The sequence below is a fragment of the Meles meles genome, chromosome 1 (genome assembly GCF_922984935.1).
Source record: "Meles meles chromosome 1, mMelMel3.1 paternal haplotype, whole genome shotgun sequence".
Taxonomy (NCBI): Eukaryota; Metazoa; Chordata; class Mammalia; order Carnivora; family Mustelidae; genus Meles; species Meles meles.
Window position 1 is genome coordinate 114,980,855 of NC_060066.1, and position 20,294 is coordinate 115,001,148.

General features: G+C 36.7%; 1 protein-coding gene across 2 annotated transcripts in view; it reads right to left on the reverse strand.

The window, feature by feature from the left end:
• Positions 1-20,294, reverse strand: part of MAN1A2 (mannosidase alpha class 1A member 2) — a 196,081-nt gene that overhangs the window by 124,417 nt on the left and 51,370 nt on the right. For both annotated transcript variants that reach the window (XM_046006715.1, XM_046006706.1), the window contains exon 4: positions 4,728-4,846. In XM_046006715.1, the coding sequence (XP_045862671.1) occupies positions 4,728-4,846 (119 nt within the window). The remainder of the gene's footprint in view (positions 1-4,727; positions 4,847-20,294) is intronic.

Sequence of the window (20,294 nt, forward strand, 5' to 3'; positions counted from 1 at the left end):
AAAAAAAAAAGGAAATTTGGCACAAATACAGCAGTACTAACCTTAGCATATAAAGTCTATATGCTTGTATTTAGATAAAGATACAGATATTTCTGAGAAAAATTCTAATACATGGAAAGAAAAGTAGAAGTGGCAAAGGACGTGACCAAAGAATCCACAGGATATATACAACTGACTTGTATAAAGGTAACATTCATAACTAATTTTTTTAATGAAATTTAAAAGGAAATATATATTATCCAGAAGTCTTTCTAACATTCACAGGCAGAACACATAATTTGCTAACCCAAGTGTGTATCTATCTGATATAGAATTTTCACAATGGAATTTTTTTTATTTAAATTCAACTAGCCAACATATAGTACATCATTAGTTTCAGACAGTGCTCAATACTTTATCAGTTAAGTGTAACAGCAAGTGCTCATCACATCACGTACCTTCCTTACTGCTCATCACCTAGTTACTCACCCCATCACCCCACCTACCTCCCCTCCAGCAATTCTGTTTGTTTCCTATAGTTAAGAGTTTTTCATGGTTTATCTCCCTCTCTGATTACCTCCCGGAATTTTTTAGTAACACGTCTATCATCTCACCCCATCCACGACAGCAAAATGCTTTATAACACTTCATATATTCCCAATATATAGTATATTGCAGGGCACAGAGCAGACATTCACTAAATACAGAGAAGCTGCGAAAGAGGGAGAAAGAGCAGGCCTCTATCACTCACCGAAATAACCCTCTAATCAGTTTCCCTGATTTCAGCCTTACTCTCCTCCTTACACTCCATTTATGCAGCACCCTGTAGGCAGAGTGAACCTTTTACATTTTAAATCAGGTTAGGTTACTATTGTATGCAAACTTTTACAACGATTTCTGGTTACACTCAGAGCAAAATAACTGTAAGACCCAACGTAATCAGATTCCCCACTACCTGTCTGACAGCATCTCCTACCAACAGGAGTCCTCCCAACTTATTTTATTATTACCAAATGGGTCTACTTGCTGTTCTAGAATTACTGAACTCATTCCTGTATGTCAGTTTTACCCTTTACCTACAGGTCTCTGAATAGGAAGCTTTTCCAAACACACCATACAAAATAATGAAGTCAGTCCTCATCACCAATCTCTCTTAACCTGCATTATTTCCCTAATTAACACTTACCACCATTTAATTACATATAATTCTTTATTTGTAAAATTCAGAACTTCCCTCACAAGAGAGGTAATATAAGAGTTCTAGAGGGAGAGAAGGGACAAAACAGAAGACAGGCATTATTCAAAGGAATAGTGATGGCGAATCTTCCAAAACTGATGGGGGGGGAGGGAATGGGTTAAAACAAGGGGAAAACAAGATAGATTACTTGTGAAAAATTAGACTGACAGCATGATGTCCAATAGTATAACAGGAAAAGGAAGACAATGGAACTGTACCTTTCAAAGCTTAAGAGAAAATAACCAACCTCCAATCCTATATTCAACTATAATATCCAGTATGAGAGAGCCTTATACCCACATGGCTTCCACTGGGTCTCTTCTCAGAAACGTCACCGTAGCAAAGAGTCCTTCACTAGCCACCCCATGTAAAATGGCAACCCCACACTACTTGCTCCAATCCTACCTGCTCTTCTTTACAGTTCTCCACAGCATTTATCACCACCTGATATACTATATATGAGTTGAAGATTTATTTACTGTTTTCCTCCGAAAATTAGAGTAAAACCTCAAGGAGAAATAAGACTGTTTTGCTCATTACTGTATCCACAAAAGCCAGAACAGTGTCTTTCCCAGAGGAGGCATTCAATAAATTTATTTATTTATTCCGTCATTCAGTCATCCATTCATTCATTAATCTGGAAGTTTCAAATACAAGTTGGAATCAGCTAGACAACAATTACACATAAGACAAGAGGGAGAAAGAGCTAAATTAAAGCATTCTAAGAGACTTATGTTCTTCAGAAGGATAAACTGATTAATTTTAATCTTAAACAGTGTAAATATAAAATTTTAAGGATAACCCCAGAATGAATGGAAATGACAAATATAAAAGTCAATGTAAAAGAGGGCAAACGAGACACAAAATAACTTAATCGAAAATAAAGGAAGCAGAAAATAAAAACGATGAAAGTACAGTAATAACATAGGTTGAAAAAACAAAGATGGAAGGCCCAGCTCCAAATATACATTATCACAACAAATGTAAACATTCCAAACTTGACAGTTAAAAGACTCCAAGACTGGATAAAAATAACAAAATCCAAAAACACATTACATGCAAAATATACAGCTAAAATATATGACACAGAAAGGCTAAAAGCAAAGGGATGGTAAATGATTGTGCTGATTATTAAGCTCTTTTTTCCTCAGATTTTCAAATCTATACTTCTATAGTCTACTTGGTATACTGGAACTGGACTCTACAAATGTGTGTCTCATTAGCCAGTTGGCTCCCTTATGGGCTATGCCAACAGGAGGTTTTACAAAGATAATATAAGGCTGGAGGAAGGAGAAAGGACTTAATACTTCCAATTTACTTCTGGTTTCTGACAGTGTCAAACCAGGCATGGTTCTTTGCCCTGGCAGTGGCAGTTGGTTCCACATTACAATTCCGCTGCCACACACACACATTCTCCAAATCAGCCTCACTGTGGCCCACAAGCTAGGGACCCTCTCCTCAGAGGTCTGGGTCCCAGCTCTTAAAAAAAAGCTCTTTTAAGAGCTCCTACATACCAGCAACAGAGTTCCAAATTACTAAATTTTTGTAATCCCAACTTCTTCCCACTGTTCTGACAGTCCCAGGGAGGTAGATATTTACTGTAGTTATTCCCTCTTGTAATACCACAATGTTCTCTTTCTGCCTTTTCAGTTCCCTGTTATTTGGTTAACAATTCTAAACATTAAATCCTCTAATTAAAATAAATGGTACAGTTCTGGATCCTGATTGAGTGAACTGATACAATGATATACCAGTGGATGGATTATTAGGCCTAATAAAGCTGACAAATTAATGGAAAGGAGTATTTGAGACCCTACAGATGCCAATTCTCTCCAAATTAATCCGTAAATTGAACGCGATCCTCAACAAAATGTCAACAGTACTCCAGAGCTTATAGGAACAAAGAGTTGAGAACTGCTAAGATAATTCCTAGTAGAACAAAATCGGATATCAAGCTTCCTATAAAAATATTGTAGTTAAGACAGTTTAGTATTGATGTAAGCATAAAGAAAAAAAGTGAACAGAAAAGAATCAGCTCAAATGACTAATGTGGCATGTACAAATAACAGGGAAATAAATGGCTCTAGGATCAACTAATAGTTGTCTATTTCACCCTAAATCAATTTCATATGGATTAAAGTCCTAAATGCAAAAGCCAAGCTTTAAAATATTCAGAATGAAATATAGGGCTGTATCTTCAATAAGAGTAGGGATTTCTTAAATAAGATACAAAAAGCACATCCTATAAGGACCATATAGCCAAAGAGGAAGAAAAAAAAACAAAAAACAACTATTTCTCAGCTATCCTTTACACTAAGGCGGGTTGTATGACTCTGAGCCACTCAACAGTATACAAGCAAAACTGGGGTAACCGATACCTGTAAAGTATTACAGGAGAGTCATGTATCTTTCCCTTTTCTGAAACTGGAAGCTTTATCTGCCTTATTGAGGAACCATCTTGGACCGTGAGGCTGAAGCTATACACTGAAGTTGGCAGAGCAACAAGACAAAGGATCCCAGACCCTTGAGGAACAAGGAGCTACCCAAGCCAACCCTAAACTGCTCATCTCTGCACTTAGTTTACACAAAAGGGAAATAAACATGTATCTTGTTTAAGCTATTTTATATTAGATTTTCTGCCACTCAGACAAACCTAAATCTAACTGATAATAAAAATTATTCTAACTGATATATGTCCAAAATGCTAGAATAATATAAATAATCCATTTTCATGTGGGTAGCATCAGGAAAGCATGAGAGAAGAAATAATTACGGATTTAAATCACAACTTGAGTGATGCAGTGTGCCAAAGAGAAAAACACATGGTGAAAGAGCAACTTCTGACCACAGCAAGAAAGAATAGCAAGCATAGATATCATCAGAGATGATAATGAATATGACAAAATAGCCCATACAACTTGTGGGTGAATACTGGTAATAATGAAAATAATTCTTACCATTTACAAGCACTTAATGTGTACCAGATTATGTCAAATAATCCTTACAATACTGCAGTGCAATAGTAATTTTATGACAGGTTTAGAAACAATAAAGAACTTTCCCAAATCCCACAGTAAGAATGTAGCTATGCTGGGCTTCAAACTTTAGCCACACAACTTAACAACTACACCAAAATCCTGGAAGAAGGGGCACTGGCCTAGTTATGAAGGTTCATCAAAGCTATACCAGATTATTGAATCTTTAAACAATAAAACACTTATTGTTTATAAAGTAGTTCATGCTTTCCTGGTATTTCTACCCCCATGTGATTTTTTCTGTAACTATGCCTTAACACACTGAACACACTGCCTCAAAAAAAAAAAAAAAAAGAGTGAAAGGAAGATGGTAAGAAAGGGATATATTTTACGCAAAAGTTAAATGACAATCCTAATTCCGAAAGAATAGAGGGAATTTAGGATTTCCTTAAACTGGGAGTGTAATGCTCAAAACTACTACAGTTAGACACTGTCTTTTCAAGGTCGACCCAGGAAGTCATCAATCGTATACTCACCACACTGAAATCAAGGTTATCTTCAATCCATTTTTGCCCATCTCGGAACTCATCATGAAGTCCCATGATATAAAGGGTATCCAAAGCATCTACTATGGTAGCACCCATTTGCGAACTTCCTGTATTTGGGGTAGAGAGAAAACTCATTAATAACACGCCCTTTATATAAGGTCTGTTTTAACTTTTTAATATATAAAAAATCAAAGTAAAAATATAAGGACCAAAAATAATCCCCAACATGGTTCACTCTTCCTTAAACACTGTTCAACATATTTTCCTAAAGATGACATGTTGACAACTAAAAGGAAGGTAAAGGAAAACTAAAATAGTAATTCTTTCATTTTCTTCCTGGTCACAGTATGAGATATCTACCTGTTTAACTAAGTCCAAAAAAAAGGAGGGGGGAATTAATTCAAGAAATGGGGAGGGTGGTTCAAGATGTCAAACCAAGTCGTAGGACAACTGTGCTGTTCTGGTATAAATGCATAGAAAGGGCAAAAAATAGACTTAGAAATAATAGTAAAAGTACAATAAGCCTAGATGACCACAGTAAAACAAACTATAAAAACCTTACCAATCAAAAGCAGGTTAATCATACTGGAAAAGAAAGTAAGTATGAAACAAAATATGAGTAGAAAAAATCAAAACAGTAAGATCTACACCCATCTTCAAGAGAGAGAATTCTGATGTTAAAGGAAACAATTTCGGGAGGAAAAATTAATTCAACAAAACCAGGTGATAGCAAAACTAGACACTATAAACACATGACAAGAAAACGGGTCGATCTGACTAATGAAAAGAACTGCAAAATCCTGAATACAATCTAAAACAAATCTAATAGCATGTAGAAGAGTAAGCAACATGGAGCAGATGAGTCATCCCCAACCCCAGGAACACAATTATTTCCACCTTCTGAGAATGAAAATTATCCACAGTTGTTATCATCTATATTAAAGGGCTTTATTACTGTCTTCATCAACATGAGTTTACTGTTACCCTAGCCCAGAAGGATAAAAGTTGTAAAATAATCTTACTTTTCATTCCAGGAACTTCCTGAAAGACCTATTAAAACTCTGAAGTGCATACCTCCAAATTCTCTGCTTACCAGTCCTGAAGTGTTATATTATGGTCCTTACCCAATCATAACCAAGTACCCCTACCCCAACTGAAAGGCCCATCTTAACCCAACTTTGTCCTTCTCCATCTGACAGGCTACTAAGGCTCTGGTGAGGTAGTGATCTACTGTACCACAGTAAAGCATTAAACTCAGCTTTGCCTTATGCAAGTCACGTTTGTCACTGCTTAGTTACTATTCTTTCTTTTCTATTTCATCCCTTTTTCCACTGGGTAAACAGTGCTTTCTTCTGACACTTTAAAGCTATACAAATTCATTCTTAAAATGTCCTTAACTTACATCACATTTTTTCACATGATTCTAATCAATTTTTCAACTTATCAATAAGTATTATCTTTCCCACTACAAAGACAAGCACTCCATCACACTCTGATAAGCTCCTGGCTCCTCTCCCCACTTAAGTTCCCTAGATATTAACTAGAATATTTGTTCTGGGTTATTACAAATATACTTTCCTTTTACTTTTCTTTGTTCCTCAGCTTTTTATTATGATAAATACTTTATCAAGCCTTTCATTACCATATATCCCTCTCTCTCCCATAATCACTTAAATATGTATCTTTTTATGTATTCCATCCAAAATATTTATCATGCTTATTTTAAATCCTTAAGAGTACCTATTTCTGTTCTTATTTCAATTTTTATAGGTAGTTATGCTTCAGTTCTCTAGTTATTTATGGAGTCCTGGGAATGCATATTCCTCTAAGGTGCAGACAACTCTGGAATGGAAAAAGGCCTGACCCACCTGCTCTGTACTAATTCCAGTTAGTTTCACAAGAAGGTTTGTGCCATGGGCAAACAGACCAAAGAACAGAAAAGCAAAACTGATGTTCCTGGCTATCCCTATGATTGTTCACCTAGACAACTCAAGATTTAATGGAAAAAGTTAAAAGATCTAAAACTACTCTTGGGACAATGCGCCTGGGTGGGTCAGTGGGTTAAGTGAGTGCCTTCAGCTCAAGTCATGATCCCAGGGTCCTGGGACAGAGCCCTACATCGGGTTCCCTTCTCAGTATGGGAGTCTGCTACTACCACTCCCTCTCCCTGCTCATGCTCTCTCTCTCTCTCTAATAAATAAAAAAATTCTTCAATCAATTAGTAAATCTGCCCTTGGATCGAAGAAGTGAAACACAATACTGAAGAATCTATAAAATATTAATAAAATTTTATGAGAATGCAGGATTCAACTAATGCAGTTCTCAGAAACTCATAACTTGAAAATGTTATGTTATTTAATGAGAACAAATGAAAATAACTGAATCCACAACATTCTACCAAGGGGGAAAAAAAAAGAATGATAAACCTGAGCAAAAAGTTCAAAGAAACAGAAAAATTAAAGGCAAAAAGTAATGAATTACAAATTTTAAAAACTGTCAAAAATATAAATTCAAGAGACAGTTCTATTAGAAGAACTACATAATGAATCTACCCCTAACCAAAGTTTAAAAAGTACCCAGGAAATGCAAAAACACAAAATAAGAAATGACTGCATCAACAGAAAGGAAACTAAGAAAACTATAAAAAGCCCATTTTAGTCATACCATACTAATAAATTTGAAAAAATGAGTGCAACTGATTATTTTCTATGAATATATATCATATATTTAATAATATATATAGTATCATACAAAATAAAAATATTACTTATTTTTATACGTAATGAAATTTGACTTAGAAAAGAAACTTTTCTAAGTTGAAAGAAAACTTTGACTTAGAAACTTTGACTTAGAAAGAAACATAAAATCTAGACAACAAAAAAGACCAAGAAACAGAAGAAATTGAGAACTACCAACCATGAAAGTAGACTCTGGAAGTTCCACAGAATAGATTCTAATTTAATTTTAAGAACAGTAACTCCTACATAAATTTTTATAGAACATAGGAAGAGATCTTAAAATTCAATTTACAGATTCTGCGGCCACTGAGGTAAAAATCTCAGTAAGAAAAATAAAACTACTCTCTGATCTCATTTGTGAGCATCATGGAAATATTTAAGAGTGAAATTGCTGAGCAGTATGGTAAGGTTATGTTTAACTTTACAAGAGACTGACAAACAGCTCTCCAGAGTGTACCATTTTATATACCCAGCAACAAAGCAGAGGAGTTCTGGTTGCTCTACCATCCTTGTCAACATTTGATATTGTTGCCCTTTTTAATTTTAGACATTCTAATGAGTGAGTGTATAGGATATTGCATTATGGGTTAAATTTTAATTTCTCTGGCAACTGACATGCTAATTGGCTATTCATAAATCTTCTTTGGTATATAAATCACTTATATATTCTAAATATATTCATGTGTGTATACCACAAACATTCTCTACTTTTCACTTTACTATCTTTTGGAAGGCAGAAATTGTTAATTTTTATGAAGTCCGATTTAACCATTTTTTCCCTTTTATAAAAGGTTTATGCTTTTTGTATTCTAAAAACTTTTTAAGATTTTTATTTATTTATTTGACAGAGAGAGAGACACAGTGAGAGAGGCAACACAAGTAGGGAGAGTGGGAGAGAGAGAAGCAGGCTTCCCGGCAAGCAGGGAGCCCGACATTTAGAACTCAATCCCAGGATCCTGGGATCAAGACCTGAGCCGAAGGCAGATGCCAATCACTGAGCCACCCAGGTGCCCTAAAAACTCTTTTCTTACTTTAAAGTCGCAAAGATTTTCTCCAAAGCTTTCTACCAAAAATTTTTACATTATTTGCTTCCAGGTTTAGACTCATGATCCATTTCAAGTTAATTTTTATGTACAATGAAAAGTCGAGTTTTGTTAATTTTCTATACAAATATGTACCTGATCCAGCACAATTTACTGGACAAACTATCTTTTTAGCCACTGAATTACCTGAGCACCTCTGAATCAACCATGTATGTGCAGACCTAGTTCTGTTCTTTTCCACTGATCTCTCTGTCCTTAGGCTAAAATAAGAAGACTGCATCATTAAGACTGCCCTCATTACTGCAGCTTTACAGTAAACCATAAAATCAGGTAATATAAGTCCCTTAACTTAGTTCTTCTTTTAAAAAATTATTCTATTATACATGCTTTGCATTTCTATATAGATTTTTGAGTCAGCCTATTAATTTATGCAAAGTCATTTTGATTGGGATATTTTTAAATTTAAGTATGAATTTTAAGAGAACTGACATCCCTACAGTACTGAGTATCCAATTCATGAACACGGCATTTCTCTCCATTTATTTAAGTCCTTTGAAATTTTTCTCAATAATCAGTTTTAAGCATATAGGTTCTGTACCTATTTTGATAAATTCATCCACATGCAGTTCATATTTTTTGATGCGATTGCAAATGATATGATTTTTAAATGACACTGTGACTGTTCATTGTTAGTATATAGAAATAGTACACTGAACTTGTACCACCTTACTAAAATTTATTAAATCGAGTACTTTGTTGGTGTTGATTCCTTAAGATTTTCTTCACGGACAATCTCATTAGCGACAAGTTGTGCTTCTTCATTTCCAATCTTTACAACTCTTTTGTCTTTTTCTTGCTTTAGTGTACTGGCTAGGACCTCAACTCCACTGCTACACAAAAGTAAGAGAGCAGACATCCTTGCCTGGTTCATAATCTTAGGGTAAAACATCTCATGTTCAAATATTAAGAATGTGGCAAACTTTTTCCGTTTGTTTTATTTTTGGGTATCTGTGTGTCTGTGTGTTTTAATGCCTTTCTTTAATCATACTGAGTAAGTTCCCTTCTACGACAGTTACCTGAGAACTTTAATCATGGATCAATCTTGAGTGTTGCTAAACCAGCTGTCTGCATCTACTGAAATTATCATAAAGGTTTTTCTTGGATTCCCTTAATACTATTTTTTTAAAGATTTTATTTATTTGAGAGAGAGCAGGCGAGCACAAGCAGGGGGAACAGGCTCCCGCTGAGCAGGGAGCCCTATGTTGGGCACAATCCCAGGACCCCGAGATTATAACCTGAGCCGAAAGCAGACACAGCTGACTGAGCTACCCACAGCTCCCCCTTAATATTTTCAAACACTGGTTAACTTCTCAATATTAAGTGAACCATGCAATAGTCATAAGGTATTATTCATTTGAGGTATTCCGGAATTAGATTTACTAAGATTTGGCTAAAGATTTTTGTGTCTATATTCATGACAGGCACTGGTCTACATTTTCCTTTCCTTGTAATACTGTTGTCTGGTCTTGGTATTAGGGGTTTGGTGGTGCTACCAAGAAGACATAAAACAATCCTAAATGTGTAAACACTTAACAAGAATATGTGAATAAATGAAATATAAGAAGCAAAAACTGGCCGAACTGAATGGGCTAAGAGAGAAATCCAAAATTACAGTTGAGGACTTCGACACCTTTCTCTCAGGAAGTGATAGAACTACTGGACAGAAATTTAGCAAGCAGAGAGGGAGCCTGAACAACCCCACGAATAACCAATGGGATCTAACATCAATAGAACATTCTACCCAGTATCAGCAGATAACATTTGTACAGGTTTTTTTTTTTTTTTTAATTTTATTTATTTATTTGACAGATAGAGATCACAAGTAGGGAGAGAAGCAGGCAGAGAGAGAGAGGAGGAAGCAGGCTCCCCGCCAAGCAGAGAGCCCGATGCGGGACTCGATCCCAGGACCCCGAGATCATGACCTGAGCTGAAGGCAGCAGCTTAAACCACTGAGCCACCCAGGCGCCCCTGTACAGGTTCTTTTTAAGCACAAATGGAACATTCACCAAGATAGACCATATTCTGGATAATAAAGTAAACCTTAAACAATTTAAAGGAAGTAAAATATAGGGGTGCCCAGATGACTCAGTCGGTTAAGCATCTGCCTTCAGCTCAGGATCCCAGGTCCTGAGATTGAGCCCCACATCAGGCTCTTTGCTCATCAGGGAGCCTGCTTCTCCCTCTGACACTCCCCCTGCTTGTGCTCTCTTGCTCTGTCAAATAAATAGATAAATAAATAAATAAATAAATAAATAAATAAAATCTTTTTAAAAAGACCCTGAAATATAGCACGCTCTCTGACCATAACATTCATTTCCATTTCAGTAATGGAAAGATAAAAAGAAAATCTCTAAATGTTTGAAAATTAAACAACTTACTAATGGTAAATAACATTTTTTTCCCATGTGCTTCTATTTTTTTTTTTTTAATTAAATTCCAGTTAGTGAACAGTGTACTATTAGTTTCAGGTGCACAATATAGTGATTCAGCACTTACATACAATACCCAGTGCTCATCACAGCAAATGCACTCCTTAATCCCCATCACCTATTTCACCCATTCCCCCAACAACCTCCCCTCTGGTAACCATCAGATTATTCTCTATAGTTAAGAGCTTGTTTCTTGGTTTACCACTTTTTTTCTTCCTCCATGTTCCTTTGTTCTGTTTCTTAATATCCACATCATGGTACTTGATGATCATATGGTACTTGTCTTTCTTGGACTGACTTATTTTGCTTAGTGTAATACTCTCCAGATCCAACCACATCATTTCAAATGGCAAGATTTCATTCTTTTTCATGGTTGATTGATATCCCCTTGTATACATACACATTTTAATTTATTTTTAATTTAAATTAACATATACTGTATTATTGGTTTCAGACCTAGAGGTCAGTGACTCATCAGTCTTATATGATACCCAGTGCTCATCATAAAGTATGTGCTCCTAAATGTCCATCACCCAGTTATCCCATCTCCCTACCCCAATCCCCTATAGCAACCCTCAGCTTGCTTCCTACGATTAAGAGTCTCTTATTGGGGGGGGGGGGGCGCCTGGGTGGCTCAGTGGTTTGGGTCTCTGCCTTCGGCTCAGGTCATGATCTCGGGGTCCTGGGATCGAGCCCCGCATCGGGCTCTCTGCTCAGTGGGGAGCCTGGTTCTCCCGCTCTCTCTCTGCCTGCCTCTCTGCCTACTTGTGACCTCTCTCTCTGTCAAATAAATAAAATATTAAAAAAAAAAAAAAAAAGAGTCTCTTATGGGGGCGGCTGGGTGGCTCAATTGTTAAGCGTATGCCTTCAGCTCAGGCATGATCTCATCAGGGTCCTGGGATCGAGCTCAGGGTCCTGGAATGGAGCCCCACATCAGGCTCCCTGCTCAGCGGGAAGCCTGCTTCTCCCTCTCCCACTCCCCCTGCTTGTGTTCCCTCCTTCGTCGTGTCTCTGTCAAATAAGTAAAAAAAAAACTTTTAAAAAGAAAGAGTCTCTTACAGTTTGTCTCCCTCTCTGATCTTGTCTTCTTTTATTTTTCCTTCTCTTCCTCTATGATCCTGTTTTGTTTCTTAAATTCCATATCATAGAATTGTCTTTCTCTGATTGACTTATTTCACTTAGCATAATACCCTCTAGTTCCATCCATGTCATTACAAATGACAAGATTTCATTTTTTGATGGCTGTGTACTATTCTGTTGATGGACACCTGGGATGGATGTCTGTTGATGGGCATCTGTTGAAGGACACCTGGGCTCTTTCCACAGTTGGGCTACTGCGATAAACACTGGGGTGCAGGTGCCTCAGATGACTACATTTGTATCTTTGGGGTAAATACCCAGTAGTATGATGGCTAGGTCATAGGGTAGCTCTATTTTCAACTTTTTGAGGAAACACCATACTGTTTTCCAGAGTGGCTACACCAGCTTGCATTCACACCAACAGTGTATCAGGGTTCCCCTTTCTCCACATCCTCACCAACATCTGTCATTTCTTGACTTGTTAATTTTAGCCATTCTGACCAGCATGAGGTGGCATCTCATTGTGGATTTTAATTTGTATTTCTCTAATGCCAAGTAATATTGAGTCTTTTTTCATGAGTCTGTTGGCAATTTGGATATCTTCTTTGGAGAAATGTCTCTTGAAGTCTTGTGACCATTTCTTGATGGGATTATTTGTTCTTTGAGTGTTTAGTTTGGTAAGTTCTTCATAGATTTTGGATACTAGTCCTTTATCTGATATGTCATCTGCAAATTTCTCCCATTCCACACGTTGCCTTTTAGCATTCTTATTCTTGACTCTTTCCTTTGCTTGATCTTGATGAAGTTCCAATAGTTCATTTTTGCTTTTGTTTCCCCTGCCTTTGGAGAAGTTTCTAGCAAAAGGTTTCTATGGCCAAGATCAAAGAGGTTGCTGCCTGCGTTCTACTCTAGGATTTTGACGGATTCCTGTCTCACATTTAGGTCTTTCTTCCACTTTGAGTTTATCTTTGTGTATGGTGTAAGACAATGATCCAGTTTCATTCTTCTGCAAGTGGCTGTCCAATTTTCCCATCATTTGTTGAAGAGACTCTCTTTTCCACTGGATATTCCATACTGTTTTGTCAAAGATTAGTTGGTCATAAAGCTGAGGGTCTATTTCTGGGTTCTCTATATTGTTGCAGTGATCTATGTGTCTGTTTTTGTACCAGTACCATACTGTCTTGATGATTACATACAGCTTTGTAATAGAGCTTGAAGTCCAGCACTGTGATGCCACCAGCTTTGGTTTTCTTTTTCAACATTCAATAGATCTTTTAAGTCCATCTGGTCCAGTATGTCATTGGCTATTCAGGGTCTTTTGGGATTCCATACAATTTTAGGATTATTTGTTCCAACTCTGTGAAAAAAAAGTTAATGGTAGTTTGGTAGGGATTGCACTGAATGTATAGATTGCTTTGCATAGCATAAACATTTTAACAGTATTTGTTCTTGGAATCCATAAGCATGGAACGTTTTTCTACCTCTCTGTGTCTTCCTCAATTTCTTTCATGAGAGTTCTATAGTTTTCTGAGTATAGATCCTTTGCCTCTTTGGTTATGTTTATTCCTAGGTACCTTATGCTTTTGGGTGCAATTATAAATGGGGTCATTGTTGGCATATAGAAATGCAACGGATTTCTGTGCATTGATTTTATATCCTGTCATTTGCTGAATTCTTGTGTGAGTTCTAGCAATTTTGGGGTGGAGACTTTTGGGTTTTCCACATCGAGTATCATGCCATCTGCAAAGCGTGAGACTTTGGCTTCTTTGCCGATTTGGATGCCTTTTATTTCATTTTCTTGTCTGACTGCAGAGGCTAGGACTTCTAGTACTATTATTGAACAACAGTGGTGACAGTGGACATCCCTGCTGTGTTCCTGACCTTAGGGAAAAGCTCTCAGTTTATCCCCATTGAGAATGATATTCACTGTGGACTTTTCATACATGGCTTTTATGATATTGTTATGTTCCCTCTGTCTCTACATTGTAAAGAGTTTTCATCAAGAACAGATGCTGTACTTTGTCAAATATTTTTTCTGCATCTATTGAGAGGATCATATGGTTCCTGCCCTTTATGTATGTAGTGTATCACACTGATTGATTTGCAGATGTTGAACCACTCTTGCAGCCCAGGAATAAATCCCCACTTGGGATTAATGTACTGCTGGATCCTACTGGGTAGTGTCTTGGTTAGAATTTTTGCATTCATGTTCATCAGGGATATTGGTCCATAATTCTCTTTTTTGGTGGGGTCTTTGCTTTTGAGATCAAAGTAACGCTGGCCTCAGAGAATGAATCTGGATGATTTCCATCCATTTCTAGTTTTTAAAAGAGCTTCAGAAGAATTTATTAATGAAATGTTTGGTAGAATTCTCCTGGGAAGCCATCCAACCCTGGATTCTTATCTGTTAGGAGATTTTTTTTGATTACTGCTTCAATTTCCTTGCTAGTTGTGGGTCTGTTCAGGTTTTATATTTCTTCCTGCTTCAGTTTCAGTAGTTCATACATCTCCAGGAACACATCTGTTTCTTCCAGATTACTTAATCTGTTGGCATATAGTTGGTCATAATACATTCTTATAATTTTATTTCTTCAGTTTGGTTGTGATCTCTCCTCTCATTCATGATTTTATTAATTTGGGTCCTTTCTCTTTTCTTTTTGATAAATCTGGCCAGGCATTTATCAATCTTATTAATTCTTTCAAAGAACAAGCTCCTAGTTTTGTTGATCTGTTCTACTGTTCTTTTGGTTTCTATTTCACTGATTTCTGTTCTAATCTTAGTAATTCTCTTCTCCTGCTGGGTTTAGGCTTTATTTGCTGTTCTTTCTCCAGCTCCTTTAGATGTAAGGTTAGCTTGTGTATTTGAGACCTTTCTTGTTTCCTGAGAAAGGCTTGTAGTGCTATATATAGTTCCCTCTTAGGACCACCTTTGCTGCATCCCAAAGATTTTGAACATCTGTGTTTATATTTTCATTTGTTTCCATGAATTTTTAAATTCTTCTTTTATTTCCTGGTTGAGCCATTCATTCCTTAGTAGGATGCTCTTTAGCCTCCAAGTATTTGAGTTCTTTCCAAATTTCCTCTTGTGACTGAGTTTCAAAGCACAGTGGTCTGAAAATATGCAAGGAATGATCCCAATCTTTTAGTACCAGCTGAGATCTGATTTGTTGACCCAGGATGTGACCTATTCTGGACAATGTTCCATGAGCACTCAAAACGAATGTGTATTCTGTTGCTTTAGGACAGAATGCTCTGAAGATATCTGTTATATGTATGTGTGTAACATATCTGTTATATAGATATATCTATTATACATAATATATATAAAACAGGCCCTTGTTTCCTTGTTGATCTTCTGCTTACATGATCTATCCACTGTAGTGAGGGAGGTGTTAAAGTCCCCTACTATTATTTTGTTACTATCAATGAGTTTACTTTTATTATTAATGGCTTATATAATTGGCTGCTCCCATGTTAGGGGCATAAATATTTGTAACTGTTACATCTTCTTGTTTGATAGAACCCTCAATTATGATATAGAGTCTGTCCTTCTTCATCTTTTATTAGTCTTTGGCTTAAAATCTAATTTGTCTGATACATGGATTGCTACCCCAGTTTTCTTTTGATGTTGATTAGCATGATAAATGGTTTTCCACCCCCTCACTTTCAATTTGAAGGTGTCTCTGGGTCTAAAATGAGTCTCCTGCAAATAGCATATCGATGGTTTTCCTTTTTTATTCAATCAGATACCCTGTGTCTTTTGATTGGAGCATTTAGCCCATTTACATCCTGAGTAACTACTGAAAGACAGGAATTTAGTGCCACTGTATTACCTATAAAGTCATTATTTCTGCAGATTATGTGTTTTCCTTTCTGGTCTATATTACTTTTGGGCTCTCTCTTTGCTTAAAGGATCCCCTTTGATATTTCTTTCAGGGCTGGTTTAGTGATCACAAATTCTTTTAGTTTCTGTTTGTCCTGGAAGCTTTTTCTCACTCATTCTATTTTGAAGGACATTCTATTAAATATTCTTGGTTGCATTTTTTTTCTCATTTAGCACCCTGAATATATCATGCCAGTCATTTCTGGCCTACCAGATCTCTGTGACAGGTCTGCTACCAGTCTAATGTGTCTACCCTGGTAAGGTATGGACTTCTTATCTCGAGCTGCTTTCAGGATTTTGTCTCTGAGATTTGCAAGTTTCATTATTATGTCGAGGTGTTGTCCTCTTTTTATTGATTTTGAAGGGGGTTCACAGTGCTTCTTGGACTTGAATGCCTGTTTCCTTCCCCAGGTGAGGGAAGTTTTCTGCTCTAATTTGCCCCAATATATTTTCTGCCTCCCTCTGTCTTTTCTTTCCTGTTCTCCTGGGAAGCAATGTATTCTAATATTATTTCACTTTATGATATCACTTATGTCTCAAATTCTCCCCTTGTGGTCCAGTAGTTGTTCATCCTTCTTGACTTCTCCATCATTTTGTCTTCTATACCTCTAATTCTCTCCTCTACCTCATTTATCCTAGTCAGAGCCTCCATTTTTATTATATCTCATTAATAGGCTTTTTTGACTTGATTAGATTTTAATTCTTTTATTTCTCCAGAAAGGGATGCGCTAGTGTTTTATATGCTTTCTTCAAGCCCAGCTAGTATCTTTATAGTCATTATTCTGAATTCTAGTTCTGACATCTTACTTATATCCATACTGATTAGCTCCCTGGCAGTCAGTAGTATTGCCTCTTACTCTTTTTTTTGAGGTGACTTTTTCCACCTTGTCATCTGTCCAGAGAGGAACAGATGAACAAGAGAATAAAATACTAAAGGGCATCAAAAACCCCAGAGATACATACACTAAACATCAGAAAAGACCCGAAAACAAAATAAATAAATAAATAAATAAATAAATAAATAAATAAATAAAAATTTAAAAGAGAGAGAGTGAATATAATCAGCCATGTGAACAGAACAGAACAACACACTGGATCCTGTGTATATTTCAGTCTGTTTGATAGAAAAGCAGATCCCCAAAAGTTACAAAGAAAAAAAAAACTTATATATGTACAAAAGTACAATTAAATACAATGAACGGACAGAATGTAACCGTAAAAATGAAAATTAAAAGCCAAAAAAAAAAAGGAGGACTTATAGACAGATGAACAGAATAGAGCAAAACACTATATCCTGAGTATATTCTGGTCTGTTTGTTAGAAGAAAGTACATCCCAAAACTGTAAAGAAAGAGAAACATATAGATACACAAATAAAATAAATACATTGAAAGGATAGACTGTAACTGTAAAGAGGAAAATTTAAAAAGATTTAAAAAAAGAAGAAAGAAAATATGATCAGACAGGTGACAAGAACAGAGCAATACACTAGATTCTGGGTGTATTTTGGTCTGTTTGTTAGAAGAAACTGCATCCCAAAATTGTAAAGGAAGAAGAAAAAAAATATATATATATGTATATATATATATAATTAAGTATAATGAATGAAAGGATAGAATGTAAATGTCAAGATGAAAAGTCTAAAGGATTAAAAAAAGAGTTCATAAAATAAGAAACTGGTTGAAAAGGAAAAAAAAATAAAATAAAATTGAAAGCTAAAGAATCGTAGGGAAAAAAACATGAATTCTATATAGCATTTTCCCCTAGCACTGGAGTTTTACAGTTCTGTGTGACTGGTGAACTGGGTCTTGGCTTCACGTTCTTGCTGATCTTCTGGGGGAGGCACCTGTTGCACTGATTCTCAGGTTTCTTTGCCCCAGACAGAACTGCACCACCCTTGCCAGGGGGCCTGGCTAAGGAAGGTCCCCAGGACTGCTCTATGTGGCTTTTGTTCCCTGAAGGCTTTCTGAGCCACTGTAGAGGATGAGAATGAAAATGGCGGCCTCCCAATCACTATACCTAGAGCTGAAAGCTTAGGCCCCCACTCTTCAGGCACTCTCAGGGAAAAACAATCAATCACTCCTTTATCTTCCTGGACTCCATCTGCACTGTGTGCTCAGCCAGCCTGTGACCAAGCATTTCTATCTCAGTCACGCAAGCCCCATTTGCGTCTCCAAACCTTGCTGACTCCTGCAATGTGCGTCTGTGCCACTCTTCGAAGGGAAGGGAAGGGGATCTCTCCGCAGTTCTGCCACTTGCTGGGCCCTTGCTCTGAGAGCAGTCACCCAACTGTGCAGAGGTTCACGGTTTACAAGAGCGAGCTAAAAGCCCACTCCTGGGCTCATCTGATTGCAGCCGGCTTCCCCACTTGGACACCTGGGAACTCTGCTGCACTCAGGCAACCCCAGTCTTTCTGTGACCCTAGGGATCCTGAGACCACACTGTCCCACCTAGTATTTTGCCCTGCTTCACAACTTGACAGCCTTTCAGGCAGGGATGTCCCTCAGTGGAGCCAATTTGCACAAGTTCTGATTTTGCACTCCACTGTTATATCACTTTCCATAGCTGGCTTACCGAGGATCCCTCCCCCTGTGGTTTATCTTCCCAGGAATGACCTCAGATTCACTTGTCTACACCTCCTACCTTGCAGAAAGCGGTCACTTTACTATTTGCAGAATGGCAGCAATTCTTTTCTTAGATCTCTGGTTGAGTTCACAGGTGGTCAGAATGATTTGACAGCTATCTAGCTCAACCTGGGACCAGATAAAACTAAGATCTCCTACTCCTCCATCACCTTGGACAATCTACACCATATCTTCTTCATCCATTCATCAAGTGATGAACATTAGGCTATTTCCATAATTTGGATATTGCAAATAATCCCGCTACAAACACTTGTTCTGTTTCTTAACAGAAGTTAAGTATCCCTTGGAAGTATCCCTTTAAATTAGTATTTTGTATCCTTCATATAGTACCTAGCAGTGCAATTGCTGGGTTATAGGGTAGTTCTATTTTTAACCTTTTGAAGAACCTCCATACTGCTTTCCAGAATGGTTGCACCAGTTTGCACTCCCGCAAACAGTGCAAGATGGTTCCCTGGAGAAAATTTTAAAACATATTGAATTAAATGAAAACTAAAACACACGTATCAAAATCTTTGGGATATAACTAAAGCAACATCTCACAGTTAATTTATAGCATTAAATGCTTACACTGGAAAAAAGGATCTCAATTCCATACTCTAGGCTTCCACTTAAATAAGAAAATTAAAGTTAAATCTACCCGAGTCTGTGGAAGAAAGAAAATAGTAAAGAGCAAAAATCAAACTGAAAACATAAAGAAAATAGAAAAAAGATCAACAAAAAGCTATTTTTCCAAAGGAGACATGTAGATGGCCAGCAGACACATGAAAGGATGCTTAACATCACTCATCATCAGGGAAACACAAAACAAAACCACTATGAGATTATCACCTCACACCTACCATGACTAAAACCAAAGACACACGAAATAACAAGAGTTGGCAAGGATGTGGAGAAAAAGGAACCCTCAAGTACTATTAGTGGGAATACAAGCTGGTGCTAGCCAACTGTAGAAAACAGTATGAAGGTTCTTCAAAAATTAAAAACAATTACTATATGATCCAGTAATTCTACTACTGGCTATGTACCCAAAGAAAATGAAAACAAATTTGAAAAGATAAATGCACCCCTATGTTTACTGCAGCATTGTTGATAATAGCCAAGACAGGGAAGCAACCCAATTATCCACTGACAGATAAGTGGATAAAAAAAGATGTGGCATACATATACAATAAAATATTACCTAGCCATAAAAATAGAATAAAATCTTGCCATTTACAACAACATGGATGGCTCTTGATGATATAATGCTAAGCAAAATAAGTCGGCGATAGAAAGACAAACATCATGATTTCACTCCTACATGGAAATTAAGAAACAGAACAAATGAACATGGAGGGGTGGGGGGTAAACCAAGGAAACAAACTCTTAACTATAGAGAATAAACTGATGGTTGCCCAAGAGGAGGAAGGTGGGGGGTGGGGGTGAAACAGGTGAAGAAGATTAATAGTACCCTTATCATGATGAGCACTAAATAATGTATAGAATTTCTATATCATTATATTGTACACTTGAAACTAGTATAATACTCTACATTAATATTTCTTGAATAAAAAAAAATAAAGTGAACCATGATAAATTATTTAAAAAGATCAATGAAACCAAGCTTCTAGCAAGACTGACAAAGAAAAAGAATAAACATGAATTACTACTATTAGGAATTAAAAGGGATTATCACTAC